The following is an 18,341-nucleotide window of genomic DNA, read 5'->3' as shown; positions in this document are numbered from 1 at the left end:
CACATGTTGGCAGGATGTGGAGAAATGGGAACCTTGATTATTGCCGGTGGGAATACAAAATGATGTAGCCACTGTGGAAAACAGTTTGATGATTCCTCAAAAATTTAAACATAGATTAGCATATGACCCAGCAATTCAACTTCTAGGTGTATACCCAAGAGAACTGAAAGCAGGGACTCAAACAGTCACTTGCACAGCAGTGTTCATAAGAGCATTATTCATAACAGCCAAAAGGTGGAAACATCCCAAATATCCATTGACGGGTGAATGGATAAATGAAATACGGTATATACATACAAAGGAATATTATTCACCCTTAATAAGGAATGAAATTCTGATATAAGCTATAGCATGGAGGAACCTCGAGGATATATCCTAAGTGAAATTAGCCAGACACAAGGGGACAAATATTCAATGTTTCCACTTACATGAGGTACCTAGAGTGGTCACATGCATAGAGTCAGAAAACAGGATAGTAGTTGCCAGGGGAGGGAGGCAAGGGAGGAATGGGAAGCTATTGTTTAATGCAAACAGGGTTTCAATTTGTGAAGATGAAAAAGTTCCAAAGATGAAGGGGGGTGATGGTTGGACAACCACATGAATGTATTTAATGCCACTAAAAACTGTGTGTGTAAAAATGGTTGAAATGGTAAGTTTTATATTATGTATATTTTAACACAATTTTTTTAAAGAATGAAACTTTGATATATGTTGCAAAATGATTGAACCTTGAAAATATTACGCTAGGTAAAATAACCTAGAATCAAAAGGATAACTCTATCCTTTGTATTGTATAACTGTCTATTCAAGGTACCTGGAAGAGGCAAACTGATAGAGACAGAAAGTAGAATAGAGGTGACTGAGGGCTGGCAAGAGGAGAATGGGGAGTTCTTGCTTAATGGGTACAGAGTTTCTGTTTGAGATCATGGAAAATTCTGCATAGTAGTGATGATTGCACAAGTTTGTGAATGTGCTTAATGCCACTAACTTGAACACTTAAAAACGGTAAGTGTAAAAATGGACGTGGTAAATTTTATGTTATGTATATCTTACAGCAATTTTTTAAAAGCCGAATGATTTTTTTAAAGTCATTCTAAATGATAATAGCAAAAGAAAGGAACACCTCTAAATCCTTGGCATTATCAATGAATTTATTTCTTCCTGATTCTTTTGAGTATCCTCTAATTAAAATAAATTATATACATCATATCTGGGTGAAGCATGTATGCCTTTTTCCTTCAAGGTACGTGATACGACTCAGGAACCTTGCGGGCGACTATCATTTATGAAAGAGCCCAAATCCACAAGAGGCCTGGTGCATCAAGCTATTTGCAACTTAAACATCACCCTGCCAATTTATACAAAGGTATTGTCAAATCTGCTGTAGTGCACTTCAGTCTGTATAGGATTTAATTTTCAAATCCTTTAAAATAAATAAAAGCAAAAGCATTGAATGCAAGCACATATAACAGTTATTTTTAAAAGATGTTTATTCATTTATTTGGAGGGTTGGGGGGGGTGGAGAGAGAGAGAGAGAGAGAGAGAGAGAATATGAATGAATGAATTATAAGCAGCCTCCACGCTCACTGTGGAGCCAGACACAGGACTCGATCTCACAACTGTGAGATCACAACCTGAACTGAAATCAAGAGTAGGACATTTAACTGACTGAGCCACCCAGGCACCCCGCTAGATATTACTTTCTATTTAAACCTCTCACCATTACAGAATTCCTTGCTTACTCTGATCAAGTTGAAAATGACAACCGAATGAATTAAATGTCAGGGATAACTTTATTTCATTACTTAGAACAATTTCAACCAGTATCTTTTCCATAGAAAGCTCGCATGTGGCAGCCTATAGGGGGCTGCAGCAGGTCGTCAGAGTGTGTACTAGAGGTTGGGGTGGAGGGTGAGTAGTGGCAGGTGAGACTTGGAGGAGAAGTAGAAATACATTTAAAACCCTAAATCTTGACTCCACAAAAAAAGCATTTTCTACACTTCTTTTTAACCCATGACGGTCTATTTTTCTTAACCAGTTTTTCTTATAAATAGAGATGAGTCACATAGAGAAAAGCTCATAGCATCATGTTTTAATATTGCAAATTCTGATTCTGTGATAAAAACGAAACATTATCTGTATATGTAAACTTACATGTTATTCCAGTAATTAGAACAGAGCAATAGGTGTATCCATCCAAATGAGCATAATCTAATCTCACTCCAGTTGATGCGAAATGTACTTTCGGTTTATAGATTTGTAAGTCACTGAAACAGAATGCCATATAAGAACCTTAACAACATATATACTGCTGTGCAGTCCACCTGCGTGACATATAAAGATGAATGAACTTTGTCTCCGATTTCAGTGAGCTTCAATGTACGATGAAAGAAAGAATTTCCTGTATTGTTACACTGTATTTCTAAGTCAGTACATATTATTAATGCTGTGATGGTCCAGGACAGCATTCCATTTAGCAGCTCAAAGCAAAAAGGAAAATAATGCCGACATTGTACAATTCAGATATACTTTAGAATTTAGTAGTTCCTTATTATAATAGAACTTCTAAATATTACCTGTATATTCAAAATATATTCACCATATGTTTTTTTGTGGCTTTTAAGATTTTCAGCCAGCGTCTGTAATGACTGGGATATTCATCATCATTTCTGTAGACATGAGCATCAAATCCATTAAATGTCAAGCCTTAAGGCTGCTAGTAACCTAGTATCTGAAATGAATATATTTATAATTTTAGTTCCTTTGACTAATAAATTAGCATATAATGTTGGTTCTTTTGTCTCTTCAATCTACAGACTTTGGCATTTAAATCAATCCTTTTTTAAATTTTTGTGCCTGTCTTCTATAAGCCCTTAGAAAAAAAAAGTATGCTGTCTGTATGCTTGCCTGTTGATGTTTGTTGGCAACATATTTAATCTTTTCTTCTAAATACTGTCTACTCTTTCTGCTCTTTTTTCTCTTGCATGGCATCTTGGGGCGGCAAGGAATCAGAGTCAGATCAAGAACAGGAGGAAGAGGTAATTATATGACACTGTTGCTTGTTGATGGCTGTATTTGCTCTAACCATTAAGAAGAACATGTAGTTAACCTGTGTTCTAAGAAGGGTTATACAGTTGTTAGTAATTGAAGGGTCACGGTTTTTCTTAACCTCTCTGAGCCTCTGTTTTCTCATCTCATCTCATCTCGTAGACTCAATTCAAAGAATAGTAAAGCGTTCCCCTGTAAATTGTTACCCTGTGTCTGTGCAGTAATATATGTTTCCCTACCAACTACTGAAGGTCAGACTATTATTTCATTTCTCAAAGGTTGATCTGGAGATGTCTGGGGGGTCAAAACTTGTTTTTAATGCTACTGAGACATTATTTGCCTTTTATTTCCCATATCTCCACAAGCTGTGGAGGAGTCCTCCGGGGGACTGCATTACATATGATGATATCATCACTCTGACTCTGGCATATTGCTTGTGTATATTTGGGTTCTAGCATTTTCTCAGTTTTAATGTATGAAACAGATATTTGTGTATATCAAACATAAACAGAAGTTCTTCAAGGTTCTCAGTCCCTTTTTAGGAGTGTAAAGGAGCCTTAGGACCACAAAGTTTGAGAACCACTGAGACCAGAAACTATAAGTTTTGAGTGTATAGCTCAACCATTAGCCTATAATATTATAATGCAGATCTCTACTAATAATGAGCATTTCTCATAAAATAGATTCTTTATTAAGTGCTCCACGTACCTCATAAGCACTAATGTCTCACAATTGCCCTGTGAGGGCTATGCTGTCATATCATAGATGCTTATATCATAGGTGAAGAAAGCGAGTCTTAGAGAGGTTACCTTGAATAAAGAACCATTTGAATTAGACCTCTTCAGGCACATGTGTGTTTGTTTTCCTTATGAAGATTTGAAGGTGCCCAAACATTATCATAGAAATGAAAGAAATCATTGGGAAATACCTTCTCCTTTCCTATTTACATGCTGGTTCCTGTTTCTAAGATAGACAAATGCAGTTGTTAATAATTGCACATAAATGTTTTCAATAATACTAGTTTTATGTTTTTAATGTTAGTCTGATGGATTTGGAATACAAAAACATAAAGAAAAATATAATAAATACTCTTGTACTCGCCAGCCCAAAATGTAAGGCCTTGTCAGTGCAGAGGATCCCCCTGAATTCACTTTTCCTCCTACTCTGGCAGTGGAGCAGGACAAGAGGGGTGATTATAGACTCATGGTCCCACCATGTGTAACCATATACATAGTACACTGCAACAAGACTGATGTCATCCTTTCCCTCAACTGGAGAGTCACTCTTTTGGCTCACATATTCCGTTTCCCTCCTGCACTTGGTGCTTCTATCACCAGAGCTGTTCAAAATGGTACCTACACACCTTCTGAGAAGAGCAATGCAGTTTTAAAACCATTTTTTTTTTTTTAACATTTATTTGGGAGAGAGAGAGAGAGAGAGAGAGCGTGAGCGTGCACATGCACGTGCCCAAGTGGGGGAGGGGCAGAGAGAGAGGGAGACACAGCATCTGAAGCAGGCTCCAGGCTCAACTCAACTCCGGGCTGATGGCTCGAGCCTGACGTGGGGCTTGACCCCACAAACTGTGAGATCATGACCTGAGCCGAAGTCGGACATTTAACCAACTGAGCCACCCAGGTGCCCCTCAAACCATTTTTGCTGTGTTTAAGTGAGTTTCTTGTGTTAGGTTTATGATTTCTCTATTGAGTATTCTCAGGAGCTGTTCAGGGCAGTAGATCCAGTTTCCTGGATCCTTTTCTGGGTTTGGAATTTTGGCTTGTAATTAATGATACTGAAACTACTTCGTAGAATGTATTACCTGGCATGCTCTTTGTTCTTTCCTTCTTTTTCACAACTAAATTGACACTTACTGTCTAACCCCTATTTTGCACTTTTCCTGGCCTTTCACCTAATAAATATGTATTTCTAACATCAAACACACCCTGGATCACATCTTCCTAGGAACGATATGTTAAAAAGTACTTTCCACTTATAGCACCTAGAAAGGAGATTTGTTTTTTCAAAGTTATGATAAGAATCCAGGAGACTCTCAGGAAGAACTGTAGCAAATTACTCTGACCTTCCTCTGGTTTATGGTGTCTCCCCATGGCTGTGATTATCAATAGGAGCTTACTTGCACATCAAGGGCTGTGAAACAAGACGCAATTTGTAACCATTCAATTTGTGTATCTTTTCTTTCAGATCGATATGACATCAGAAAAAAGTAAGATTTTAAATAAAATTGAATTTGTTTGAAAGCTGGCTACAATAAAGAGAAGCATGAAATAAGATGCAAGCTAGTTGCCATTACTAACCACTATAATTATTATATTTTTATATTGTCCTTATTAATCATTAATGTATATTTAGAAAAGCAGCTTGGCCAGTTAAATTACAAAAATATCTTAATGAGCTAATTAGCAGTAAAATGCAATTATTATTCATCTAAGCATTCACTTTCTTTTGATACCCCTGTTAACCCTGCTACTGCTGTTATGCTTGTTTAGAAACCCACCCTACCGTTTTTGTCCATTTGTTAGCATAACATTGTCATCTCATTTTTTTTTTTTAAGCACTGACATGACAGTATCACTTTTTTATATCAAGCAACACTGACTTGGGCAGAGGGCTCATTATTTTTGTAGGCTACACCTGCAAAAGTGATACTGTCTTAATAGTTCTCAGCTAAAGCTAACCCTCCCCCCACCCCCACCACCTAGCACCTCTTACTGTGGTGAAGTGTAACTGACTTCTTTAGGGCTGAGGTCTAACGGACTTTTGTGAAAACTTTCTGGGAAAGAAAAAAAAAAGAACCAAGAATACAAAGATCAAAAACTCCTGGATGAAATTATTAATCACAACAGTGTGCCATTATAGGGCTAACTTTAAATAATGGTGCAAATCCCAAACATAATTTAGTACAGACACAACTGGTTTTCACAGACCTTAAGAGAGCTGTCTTAGAACTCGTTTCGGGTTTGTAGCAATCCATTAACAGTTTAGTGTTTTGGCCTGTTTCTGGCTTCTTGTGTGGAAAAAGTTGAATTTTTCAGGTTTCTTTTTTGTTTTTATGCCCCAAATGGTTTAGGGAAAAAAAAATACCAATTTTTAACGTTTATTCATTTAAAAACTCATTTTTATTCACTGTATTTCAGGGTGCTAATTCCAAAAGGAGGAAACATAGAACCATGTTTAATGACCACCAGATGTGGTCATCTGACCCTGTGCAATGATCTGGGGTTTTTTTGGGGGGTTTTTTGTTTTTTTTTTTTTTGAAGACTTAGTACAATGTAAATTACAACTAAGTTATTGGAATACTTTTGATTGAGTCTCTTTGCTCTTATATTAAATTGACATTCAGGACTCGATTATTTGAAATTCTGAATGTTTTCATTGGCTTATACTTGAATAAATTTACATCAATATAAATTATTTTAATATATCTTTATATATGCATATTCACAGAGTATGTCTCCTCAACAAGTACTGATTCTCTCAAGGCACTTTTATTTGTTAAAAAAGTGACATTATTATTGCATTAATTAACTCCTTTTCTTAAAAAGAGATTTTGTTTTATTATCTTGCTTTCTTCTTCAGGGCTACTAGGTTTATTTAAATGCCCTTTCTTTTGTTCCTTGAATGCTAGCTAGTAGAAGTTAAAATTTAATACATCCCCGCCCCCACCCCCCCCCACCGCTCAGTCATTTAAAAAAGGAAAAAAAAGTTACTGTGTTGCTATGATGACCCAGATTCTAGGTGTTATAAATATATTTTAAAGCTTAAATATAGACTCGTGTTTGGTTTTAGTTTAAAGACAATCATTAAATGATCTTCATCTCGGTCTAAAATAATCTCTAAAGAAGGGTTCTATTGAAGAGACACTTTCCCAATTCTTTTCAAGAGCAAATCCTAAACGAGTTTGAGTTTTCCTTTTTTGCTGTGAATGGGTGCAGGTCCCCACTACCTATACCTCAAATATTAGACACTCAGCACCTTAGGTACAGACTTGTGTGGAATTAAATATGCCTCACCACAGTAACGTTTTACATACTTGTTCTAATTTCCAACCCATCCTCCTGCCCGTGCATTTCAGCAAGGCCACCTTGGCCACCAGTTTTCCTCCACCTTTGCTTTGCATGGAAATAACTTGGCTTACATAAACTGTGCGTGTGTCCTGTGTGACTGTCTCTGATTTGGATTGCCATGCATCACATTTTAACTTTGGACTCACATATATGTTTAATCACAGTTATTGTTTGGTTGTTTTCTTGTTTTCCTTTCCTTTCCTTTTTTCCCTCCTTGGTCTGTCCGTTATGTGTCTAAACCAGGAGGTTGCTCCAAGGAAAGGACCATGCCTCTTAGCACCAGACCATTTGTTTCATTGTTAGGTGTGAATTTCCCTTAGATGAAATGCCGGTTTGCAGCTGATTCAGACATCTTCAATATAGTCATTGTATATTGGCAGAACAAAACATACTGAATTCCAGATTTTTTATATGATTAAAAAACACATATACATCATTAGAAGGCATTCTGAGTTTGCTACTACTGGCTTTCTCCTAGAGGAAATCAACTTTCTGCAATTTCTAATGCTTTTTTCCTTTTTTTTTCCCATGTTTATATTTTTTTCAACATTGATCTGTAACATCTGAACAATCTTGAGATACCTCTGTGTAATTTCACTGCGTTCGTTCTTTGTTGTGATCTGTGATGGTGTGTGTGTGTGTGTGTGTGTGTGTGTGTCTGTCTTGCCTATTTGTTACAGCTTTGTTGTATGTGTGAATGTGCTACAAGTGAGAAAATTAAGCAAGTTATTTCCTGCTCATTTTTCCTTTTCAGTTTTTTTTTTCCGTTAGCCTTGCTTTGCTTTTGTATCCTGAGACCTTGTGGATCCACCATTCCCAGCCCATTTTGTTGTCCCTCCCACCACAACAGGAAAAGACACTGTGTTGTTTCAGTCCTGATTACATTTGCCAATATATTTTTTGATTTCCATTTTACTTTCAATGTTTTTCATTCACATCAAAGATGATGAGACAGAATCTACAGAAACATCTGTCCTGAAAAGTCATCTGGTTAATGAAGTTCCTGTCCTAGCCAGTCCGGACTTGCTCTCTGAAGTTTCTGAGATGAAACAAGATTTGATCAAAATGACCGCCATCTTGACCACAGATGTATCTGATAGGGCAGGTTCTATCAAAGTGAAGGAGCTGGTGAAGGCTGCTGAGGAAGAGCCAGGAGAGCCTTTTGAAATTGTTGAAAGAGTTAAAGAGGACTTAGAGAAAGTGAATGAAATCCTGAGAAGTGGAACCTGCACGAGAGATGAAGGCAGTGTGCCGAGGTCTCAGTCGGAGAAAGAATTAGTGGAAGAGGAATGGGTAATTGTCAGTGATGAGGAAATAGAGGAGGCTAGGCTAAAAGCACCCTTAGAAATCACCGAATACCCATGTGTAGAAGTTAGGATAGATAAAGAGGGTGACATAAAAGTAGAGAAAGACTCAACTGGGCTAGTGAACTACCTTACTGAGGATCTAAAGTCGTATGTGTCTCCTCATGAAAAGAAACAGCAGACAGCTCAAGAGATAGCAGGGGAGAAATGTGAGGCCCTGGCTGTGGGCAGGAGCTCTGAAAATGAAGGGAAAGATGCACCCCCAGGTGAGACACAGAGTGCACAGAAACAACACAAACCAAGCCTGGGCATAAAGAAGCCAGTGAGAAGGAAATTAAAAGAAAAACAGAAACAAAAAGAGGAAAGCGTACAAGGTAGTACAGAAAAAAGTGAACTTAAAAAATGTAGTTCCGAAGAGTCATTAGATGAAGACACCGGTTTAGCCCCTGAGCCTCTTCCCACCGTAAAGGCCACTTCACCTTTGATAGAAGAGACTCCCATTGGTTCCATAAAGGACAAAGTAAAGGCCCTTCAGAAACGAGTGGAAGATGAACAAAAAGGTCGAAGCAAGTTGCCTGTCCGCGTCAAAGGCAAAGAGGATGTGCCAAAAAAGATAACCCACAGGACACATCCAGCTGTATCACCCTCTCCGAAGTCAGAGAGGCATGGACCAGCATCACCCTCTTCTAAAACAGAAAGACACTCTTCTCTTTCCGCCTCTACAAAAACTGAAAGGCATCCTCCAATATCACCATCGAGTAAAACTGAGAAACACTCCCCTGTGTCTCCCTCTGCAAAAACTGAAAGGCACTCACCTGTGTCATCATCAAGTAAAACTGAGAAACACTCACCTGTGTCACCCTCGACAAAAACTGAAAGACACTCCCCTGTGTCATCTACAAAAACAGAGAGACACCCACCTGTTTCACCTTCAGGTAAAATGGACAAACGCCCACCTGTATCACCTTCTGGGAGAACAGAGAAACATGCCCCAGTATCACCCGGGAGAACAGAAAAACGCTTGCCTGTATCACCAGCTGGAAGAATGGAAAAGCATCCGCCTGTATCAACCTCTGGGAAAACTGAGAAACACTTGCCTGTGTCGCCTTCTGGGAAAACAGAAAAGCAACCACCTGTATCCCCCACCTCAAAAACAGAAAGAATCGAGGAGACCATGTCTGTTCGGGAGTTGATGAAGGCTTTCCAGTCAGGTCAGGACCCATCTAAACATAAGACTGGACTCTTTGAGCACAAATCCGCAAAACAAAAGCAGCCACAAGAAAAAGGCAAAGGTCGGGTAGAAAAAGAAAAGGGGCAGATGCCAACCCAGAGAGAAACACAGAAAACAGAGAGTCACACAGTCAAACGAGGTCAGAGATTTGTGGTAACGGGAGTTACCGAATCCAAAAGAGCGGTCCGTGCTTCCTCCATAGGGCTTAAGAGAGAAGAGGTAGCTGTAGAGAAGGAGAAAGTTCTTGGCCATAAAACACCTGAACCTGTTCAGTCAGCACCACAAGAAGAAAGCCATAAAGAGAGTGAAGTCCCCAAAGAAAAGCTGGCTGATGAACAGGGAGACCTGGATCTCCAGATCAGCCCAGACAGGAAGACCTCCACTGACTTTTCTGATGTCATTAAGCAAGAATTGGAAGACAATGACAAATACCAACAGTTCCGAATGAGTGAGGAGACTGAAGAAGTACAGCTTCACCTAGACCAAGTGCTCACTAGTCCTTTCAACACAACATTTCCACTAGATTACATGAAAGATGAATTTCTTCCAGCTTTGTCTTTACAAAGTGGTGCTTTGGATGGCAGTTCTGAGAGCCTAAAGCCTGAAGGGGTGGCAGGTTCTCCATGTGGCAGCCTGATGGAAGGGACCCCTCAGATTAGTTCAGAAGAAAGCTACAAGCATGAGGGCCTAGCAGAGACCCCTGAGACAAGCCCAGAAAGCCTTTCTTTCTCACCAAAGAAAAATGAGGAGCAAATGGGGGAAATAAGCGAACCTACCAAGTTAGAAGCACCAACAGAAATTCGTTCTGAAAAAGAACATCCCTCAATAAAAGACATTACTGATGGTTCTGAAGAGCAAGGTGCTCTAGTCACTGAAGGCACAGAGCCCTCAGCTGAGTGTTTGCTGAAGGAGACCACCCTAGAGCCTTCCAAAGACACACACCCCAAACAAGAAGATGATTCCCTTGGCAGCTGTAGTGTGTTAGCAAAAGAAACACCCAAAGAATTGCCTGAGGAAGCATCCTCTGATGAGGGTCAACTTAAATATGGTGGTTCAGCCCACAAGACACAAACTGATACTGAAGCTCAGAAATCCACAACCACCGAGCCCTCAGATGAGACCAAGTCCTCTCCACTGCCTGATGCTTCTGTAAAGACAGGCACAGGGGCTGAATCAAAGCCCCAGGGAGTAGCTAGAAGTCCCCAAGGGTTAGAACTTGCACTCCCTAGCCGAGATAGTGAGGTCCTCAGCCCTGGTGCTGATGAATCATTTGCAGTGAGCCACAGAGACTCCCTGGAAGCCAGCCCTGTGCTAGAGGATAACTCCTCACACAAAACTCCAGATTCTCTGGAGCCAAGTCCTCTGAAAGAATCCCCTTGCCGTGACTCTCTTGAAAGCAGTCCTGTGGAACCAAAGATGAAGGCTGGAGTTCTCCCAAGTCACTTTCCTCTTCCTGCAACCGTAGCCAAAACAGAAATCTTCACGGAAGTGGCCTCGATGCGGTCCCGGCTGCTCCGAGACCCGGACGGCAGTGCTGAAGACGACAGTCTTGAGCAGACATCACTGGTAGAGAGCTCAGGGAAGAGCCCTCTTTCTCCTGACACCCCCAGCTCTGAAGAAATTAGCTATGAGGTTACACCCAAAGCCACAGATACAAGCACACCCAAACCAGCTGTAATTCATGAATGTGCAGAGGAGGATGACTTGGAAAATGGGGAGAAAAAGAGATTCACACCTGAAGAGGAAATGTTTAAAATGGTAACCAAAATCAAAACGTTTGATGAACTTGAACAAGAAGCAAAGCAGAAAAGGGACTACAGAAAAGAACCCAAGCAAGAAGAATCTTCTTCATCCTCTGACCCAGATGCTGACTGTTTAGCAGGTGTGGATGAACCAAAACATATGGAGAGTGTGGAGGATGAAAGCAATGTCCCTGTGGTAGTAACATCAGAGAGCAGAAAGGCTTCTTCCTCCTCAGAAAGTGAACCTGAGTTGGCACAGCTGAAACAAGGTGCTGACTCAGGCCTCATACCAGAGCCAGTTATTCGAGTGCAGCCTCCTTCCCCACTTCCATCCAGCATAGACTCCAATTCTAGTCCTGAAGAAGTACAGTTTCAACCTATTGTTTCCAAACAATACACTTTCAAGATGAATGAAGATACTCAGGAAGAATCAGGTAAATCAGAGGAAGAAAAAGATCATGAACCCCACATACCTGAAGACAGTCATACCATTTCTTCCAGTGGCCCAGATACATCTTATGATGATCTGAACAGATGTGCTGATCAACCAGAAGTCTGTGATGGCCATGGGTGTGAGGCTGGGAGTCCTAGCGGCTCAGTAACTCCTGTATCTTCAGGTCTCCGCAGCCCCACTGGAGGAGAAATCAATGAGCAGCTAGTTATCCATAAAGAATCATTACCTCTCCAAGACACTGATGACAAAAACACAGAAGGAGAAGAGCTTAATGTTTCTAGAGTGGAATCTCTACAAGTAGATTGCCCCAGTGAAAGCTCTTCATCTTTGTCCTCTTTTCCTCATTGTCCAGCATCTGAAGGAAAAGAATTAGATGAAGACATCGCCTCTCCATCTTCTTCAAAAATGGAAGACACCAAAACTGACCAAGAATTTGAGAACTCACCAAAGGACTATTCCACTCAAGACTCGTCGATTACTACTCAAACAGATAAATTGTCCATGGATGTTCCTGTGTCTGACCCAGCTGAGACTGATGAAATCTACGATCCTCAAATAATAAGCCCTTATGAAAATGTTCCTTCCCAATCTTTTTTCTCCAGTGAAGAAAGCAAAACCCAAACAGATGCAGGACACACAAGTTTTCACTCTTCTGAAGTGTATTCTGTTCCCATCAAATCCTCTGTCGAAGATGTAGTGGTAACAAGCTTCTCCAGTGGAACTATTTCAAGTGAAGAATCTAATTTTGAGAACCAAAATATGGAAAAAGAATCCAAACAAGAAAGCACCTTGTGGGAACCTCAATCAGAGAAAGGCCCCTCATCTTTAGAGCCTTCTATACCAAATACAGCAGCAGTTGTTGGTGAACAAATGAGCAAAGTCATCATCACAAAAACCGATGTGGATTCTGATTCCTGGAGTGAAATCCGTGAGGATGATGAAGCCTTTGAAGCTCGAGTGAAAGAGGAAGAGCAGAAGATATTTGGTTTGATGGTAGACAGACAGTCACAGGGCACCACCCCTGACACCACTCCTGCAAGGACCCCAACTGAAGAGGGGACTCCAACCAGTGAGCAAAATCCATTTCTCTTTCAGGAAGGAAAATTGTTTGAGATGACCCGAAGTGGTGCCATCGATATGACCAAAAGGTCCTATGCAGATGAAAGTTTTCACTTTTTCCAAATTGGGCAAGAATCCAGGGAAGAGGCTCTCTCTGAAGACATGAAAGAAGGGAGTCCTGCGGCTGAGCCCCCACAACGGGAGACATCAGCTGAGTCACTAGCTCTCTCGGAATCAAAAGAAACAGTGAGTGATGAAGCAGACTTACTTCCAGATGACCTGAGTGAGGAAGTAGAGGACATACCTGCTTCAGATGCTCAACTTAACTCCCACATGGGGAATTCAGCGTCCACTGAAATATCAACAGAAGAGGCTCCTTCTGTAGGAGCTGAGGACCTCTCCACCATGCATATGGGGGATATGCCTCCTAAGTCCAGTGTGAAACATACATCTTGCCCTGACTCCCCTGAACCAGTCATACAAGTTCAGTTAGATTTTTCCACAGTTACTAGGTCTGTATATTCAGATCGGGATGATGATTCTCCTGATTCTTCCCCAGAGGAACAGAAATCAGTAATTGAAATCCCTACTGCACCCATGGAGAATGTGCCTTCTACTGAAAGCAAATCCAAAATTCCTGTAAGGACTATACCCACGTCAGCCACAGAGCCTCCATCTGTGGAGTATGAGAATTCCCTTTCTGAAGATTTTTTACCCAGCCTGGATGAGGAAAGTAAAGAGGATGAAACGAAACCAAAGTCTAAAATCCCCGTGAAAGCACCTGTCCAAAGAGTAGAGCAGCAGCTTTCGCATCTAGATTCATCTCTCCAGAAAACAGTGGCTCCTCAGGGTCAGGACATGACAAGCAGAGCACCAGATAGTGGAAGCAAATCTGAATCTGATGCCAGTCCTTTGGACTCAAAGACCAAATGTCCAGTAAAAACTAAAAGTTACACTGAGGCAGAAACAGAAAGCAGAGAGAGGGCAGAGGAGCTTGAGTTAGAATCAGAAGAGGGGGCCGCAAGACCAAAGATATTTACATCCCGATTGCCAGTTAAGAGCAAAAGCACCACATCTTCCTGCAAGGGGGCCGTGAGCCCCACAAAAGAAAGTAAGGAGCATTTCTTTGACCTTTACAGGAACTCCATAGAATTCTTTGAGGAGATTAGTGACGAGGCTTCAAAGTTAGTAGATAGACTTACCCAGTCAGAAAGGGAACAAGAATTAGTTTCAGATGATGAAAGTAGTAGTGCCCTGGAAGTTTCAGTAATTGAAAATCTGCCACCTGTTGAGAACGAGCATTCAATTCCTGAGGACATCTTTGACACAAGGCCCATTTGGGATGAGTCCATTGAGACTCTGATTGAACGCATCCCTGATGAAAATGGCCATGACCATGCTGAAGGTATTTGCCAGCCACTGGGATTCCCTGTGCTACGCATGTCATAAATTTTATATAGTTTTTTGTATATCTTTTATTTGGTGATTTGTGTCTCATTTTCTTTAAGCTTTCTGTAGTGGTTACTGCGTTTGTGTAAGCCCTTTGTGTTTTGTGCTTTCTCTGTGTACTTTTGTCTATGAAAACAATCTCAAGATTGAGTAATGAGAATGCTTATGGAAAACATAAACATGATAAACAGGCAATGGTGACCTTGCCTTTCTCGAGCCGCTGCACGTAAGGCCATGCAAGCTTTGAGTTTTGTTGCTCTGAAGTCCCAGGCTTAGCCTCAAATTAAGCACTTTGGCTTTTGCACATGAATATATTGGGGTTTGTTTCATATGGTAAGGATTCGTTGCTTTTTCTTCTTACCCTTAAATACTTTAAAATAATCTGTACTTAATAATTCTATAATCATTAGGAAGCCATTTGCCCAAGAAGATTTCACATTACCCCGAAATTCCAGTTGTTGTGGATCTGTTTTTGATTCAAAAGGTTGGATTTCAGATACCATTGGTAAACACTTTAAGCAAACAAATATAAGGTAAAAATGTACTTTTTGTTTTAGTAGTAGGTGAATGAAGAATCTACTCTTATCAGGTAAAGCAGACAACAAAAACTCAAACTTTGCATGATTTAAGTGACTGTGAGAGAGGATGATGGCCCTTTGAATTATAAAAAAGGAAACCATAGATGGCTTTGAGAAGTAGCCTCTGGTCTTCCAATATCTCTACAATAAAGACTATTATTCTTATGTTTGTGTTATGAGAAAATGTCATGATGCCTAAAATGCTGCCCGTTAATTAATTGAGGTTAAAAAATGAATGGGAAAATTACAATTTGTGGAAGTACTATATATATAGCTTACTTAGTAGTAAGCAGACAAAAATTTCACACGAAAGACATAGGTACCTATTGAAACAACAGACACGCATACATGTGCTTTTATCTTCCCTTCTTCCAAGGTCACCAGGACCAAGGAAGATGTTGTTTCTGGCCACACTGAAAAAACACAGGATGGCCCGATTAACCCATGATCTGTGTCTCTTATGAATCTTGGATGTGATTTCTTTCAGACATGACCTGGAAGTGATCTATGCTACCACAGGCAATAGTGGAGGTCCTAACTAGTTACTCCACTTCTGCATCCCATTTATGATTTTTCTGTTGTTTGATGAACAAGATGATTGTCTTCCGGTGGGCAGTATCTTCTTAGATAATTTAAAAAGAAAGTCCTAAAATTAATTACTAGAAATCATTGACTTCTATAATATGTCCAGTGGCTAGTCTTGATTAAAGAGATATGGAAGCAGTTGGTTTTCATGATTTATAATTACATTTATTCCCCATTCCATTCCAGAAATCAGGCAAACACATAACTTTAAAATGATTTAAAATATGATAGCTAATTTGTGCTGTTATCAAATATTTGGACAAGTGACTTCCTTTTTTGGATGATCAGTACTATGGTTGCTCTCCTGTCATAGACAACCTTTGGCCATTCTGTTTTTGACCTTCTGTAGATCAACAGGATGAGCAGGAACGGATCGAGGAAAGGCTGGCTTATATTGCTGATCACCTTGGCTTCAGCTGGACAGGTAAAATGAGTGTGACACACTTTTTCACCAAAATTTGCTTCACTTAAATAACAGTGGCATCAGCCATGTGTTGTTAACAATGAACAAGTTGTGTGTTTTGTTTCTTTCCCTGAGGAAGACCATGTGGAATAGTGAAAAGAATAATAAACTATGAACTAGAAAATCCAGGCTCTGCATTAACTCACTGTGTGAACCAGGGCAGGCCTTTTATTATCTCTGGAATTTAGAAAAATAATACTTTCTTTTTTGTTTATTTCAAGTTTTTATTTAAATTCTAGTTAACATATGGTGTAATATTGGTTTCAAGAGTAGAACTTAGTGATTAATCGTTTACATACAACACCCAGTGTTCATCACAAGTGCCCTCCTTAATGCTCATCTCCATTTAGCCCATCCCCTCAGCCACCTCCCCTCCAGCAACCTTCAGTTCTCTAGAGTTAAGAGTCTCTTATGGTTTGCTTCCCTCTCTTTTTTTCTTCCCCTTCTCCTACGCTCATCTGTTTTGTTCCTTAAATTCTACATATGAGTGAAATCATATGGTATTCGTCTTTCTCTGACAGACTTGTTTTGCTTAGTATAGTACACTCTAGCTCCATCCACGCCATTGCAAATGGTATACACACACCACAACTTTATCCACTCATCAGTCGATGGACATGTCGACTCGTTCCATAATTTGCCTATTGTTGCTAATGCTGTTGTAAACATCAGGGTGCATGTGTTCCTTTGAATCAGCATTTTTGTATCCTTTTGATAAATACCTAATAGTGCAATTGCTGGGTCATAGGGTACTTCTATTTGTAACTTTTTGAGGAACTTCCATACCATTTTCCAGAGTGGCTGCACCAGTTTGCATTCTCACCAACAGTGTAAGAGGGTTCTCCTTTCTCCACATTCTCCTCAACATCTGTTATTTCCTGTGTTATTAATTTTAGCCATTCTGACAGATGGGAAGTTTAAATTTGTATTTCTTTGATAATAAGTGACGTTGAGCATCTTTTCATGTGTCTGTTAGCCATCTGTGTGTCTTCTTTGGAAAAATGTCTAGTCATGTCCTCTGCCCATTTCTTAACTGGATTATTTGTTTTTTGGGTGTTGAGTTTGATAAGTTCTTTATAGATTTTGGATACTAATGCTTTATCAGATATTTCATTTGCAAATATCTTCTCCCATTCTGTAGGTTGCCTCTTAGTTTTGTTGATTGTTTCCTTTGCTGTGCAGAAATGATGAAGTCCCAATAATTCATTGAAAAATAGAACTTTAAATTAGGAGATTTGATAATATGCTACATGTCACCATCCTCCTTTGGGAGCTATGGATACCTAAACTTTGGGGAGATGACTGTGTTTCAAAATCATTGTATGATGTAATTGTCATAAAATTTGGTTGGAGATGTAACCCAGGGCTCCCTATTTTAGATACCTTATATTAGATATCTCCATTGTGAACAGTACTAAAATTTGCTTTGGATGCCTGTTGAAATACATATAAGTAAGATATTTAACTAATTTTCTGAGAGATTAGGATATTTAAGCATAAAAGCTATAATGTATGTTAAATAATTTTTTAAAGGAAAGTGAATTATGGAATCAGTATGATGCATAGAATTCCGTAAAACCTTTAACAAAGGTAATTGATAACAAGACAGAAAGAATAGTCATGTCCTCACTTTTAAACATTTTAAAGCAATTGTTAATAATAATCAGATTTATTTAATTGAGCGATTTAGGGAAAGGAAGGACATCAAAATATCCATGATTGACAAATAGGTAACATTCAGAATTACTTAGTTTGTTTTTTAAATAAGTGTCTTTGTGTATAAAGCGTAGTATCTGTATACTTGTTGAAAATTCAAGCCCCACAACCATACAGAATGGTATAAAATGAAAAGTAAATAAGTTTTTCACACCTACATCTGGTCTTCTAACACCATGCCTCAAAAGTAACTGCTTACACTTTCTCATGTATTCCAAAAAATATACAATACCCACATCTATGTCTGTTATTTAAAAGTAAGCACAATTTTCCCCAGTAATATTCCTTGTAAATATTCCATCAGGGTAGACATACCTGTTCATTCTTTGAAACGGCTATTTCATTTTTACTGTGTGGAAGTATCATACTTTTACCAGTGGCCTTTATTGCTGGATATTTAGGTTGTTTCCTGTTAATGACAAATATCCTAGTGCATTGGTGTATTTTCATGAGTATCTCTACAGGGCACATTACTAGAAGTAGAATTGAATATCTGGGTAAAGGGTATGTATATTTTTAATTTTGAAAGATATCGGCAAGCTGCCCTCCAAAGAAGACACTCATTTACACTCACTCACTCATACCACAATGTATAAGTGTCCAAATACAGTGTTAGTGGTAGACTTTAAA

At 39.4% G+C, this 18,341-nt stretch overlaps 1 protein-coding gene across 50 annotated transcripts in view; it reads left to right on the top strand.

Annotated features, from left to right (window-relative positions):
• The window catches only part of ANK2 (ankyrin 2), a 682,786-nt gene that overhangs the window by 645,490 nt on the left and 18,955 nt on the right, over positions 1-18,341 (top strand). For 28 of the 50 annotated variants that reach the window (XM_045469598.1, XM_045469715.1, XM_045469646.1 and 25 more), the window contains 5 exons: positions 1,244-1,366; positions 3,006-3,038; positions 5,248-5,269; positions 8,074-14,325; positions 15,882-15,956. In XM_045469598.1, the coding sequence (XP_045325554.1) occupies positions 1,244-1,366; positions 3,006-3,038; positions 5,248-5,269; positions 8,074-14,325; positions 15,882-15,956 (6,505 nt within the window). The remainder of the gene's footprint in view (positions 1-1,243; positions 1,367-3,005; positions 3,039-5,247; positions 5,270-8,073; positions 14,326-15,881; positions 15,957-18,341) is intronic. The other 22 variants (XM_045469811.1, XM_045469893.1, XM_045469819.1 and 19 more) reach the window with 3 other exon arrangements.

This window comes from Leopardus geoffroyi, chromosome B1 (genome assembly GCF_018350155.1).
Source record: "Leopardus geoffroyi isolate Oge1 chromosome B1, O.geoffroyi_Oge1_pat1.0, whole genome shotgun sequence".
Classification (NCBI taxonomy): Eukaryota; Metazoa; Chordata; class Mammalia; order Carnivora; family Felidae; genus Leopardus; species Leopardus geoffroyi.
The sequence above is the reverse complement of the archived record's forward strand: the minus strand, read 5'-3'. Positions and strand labels throughout refer to the sequence as shown.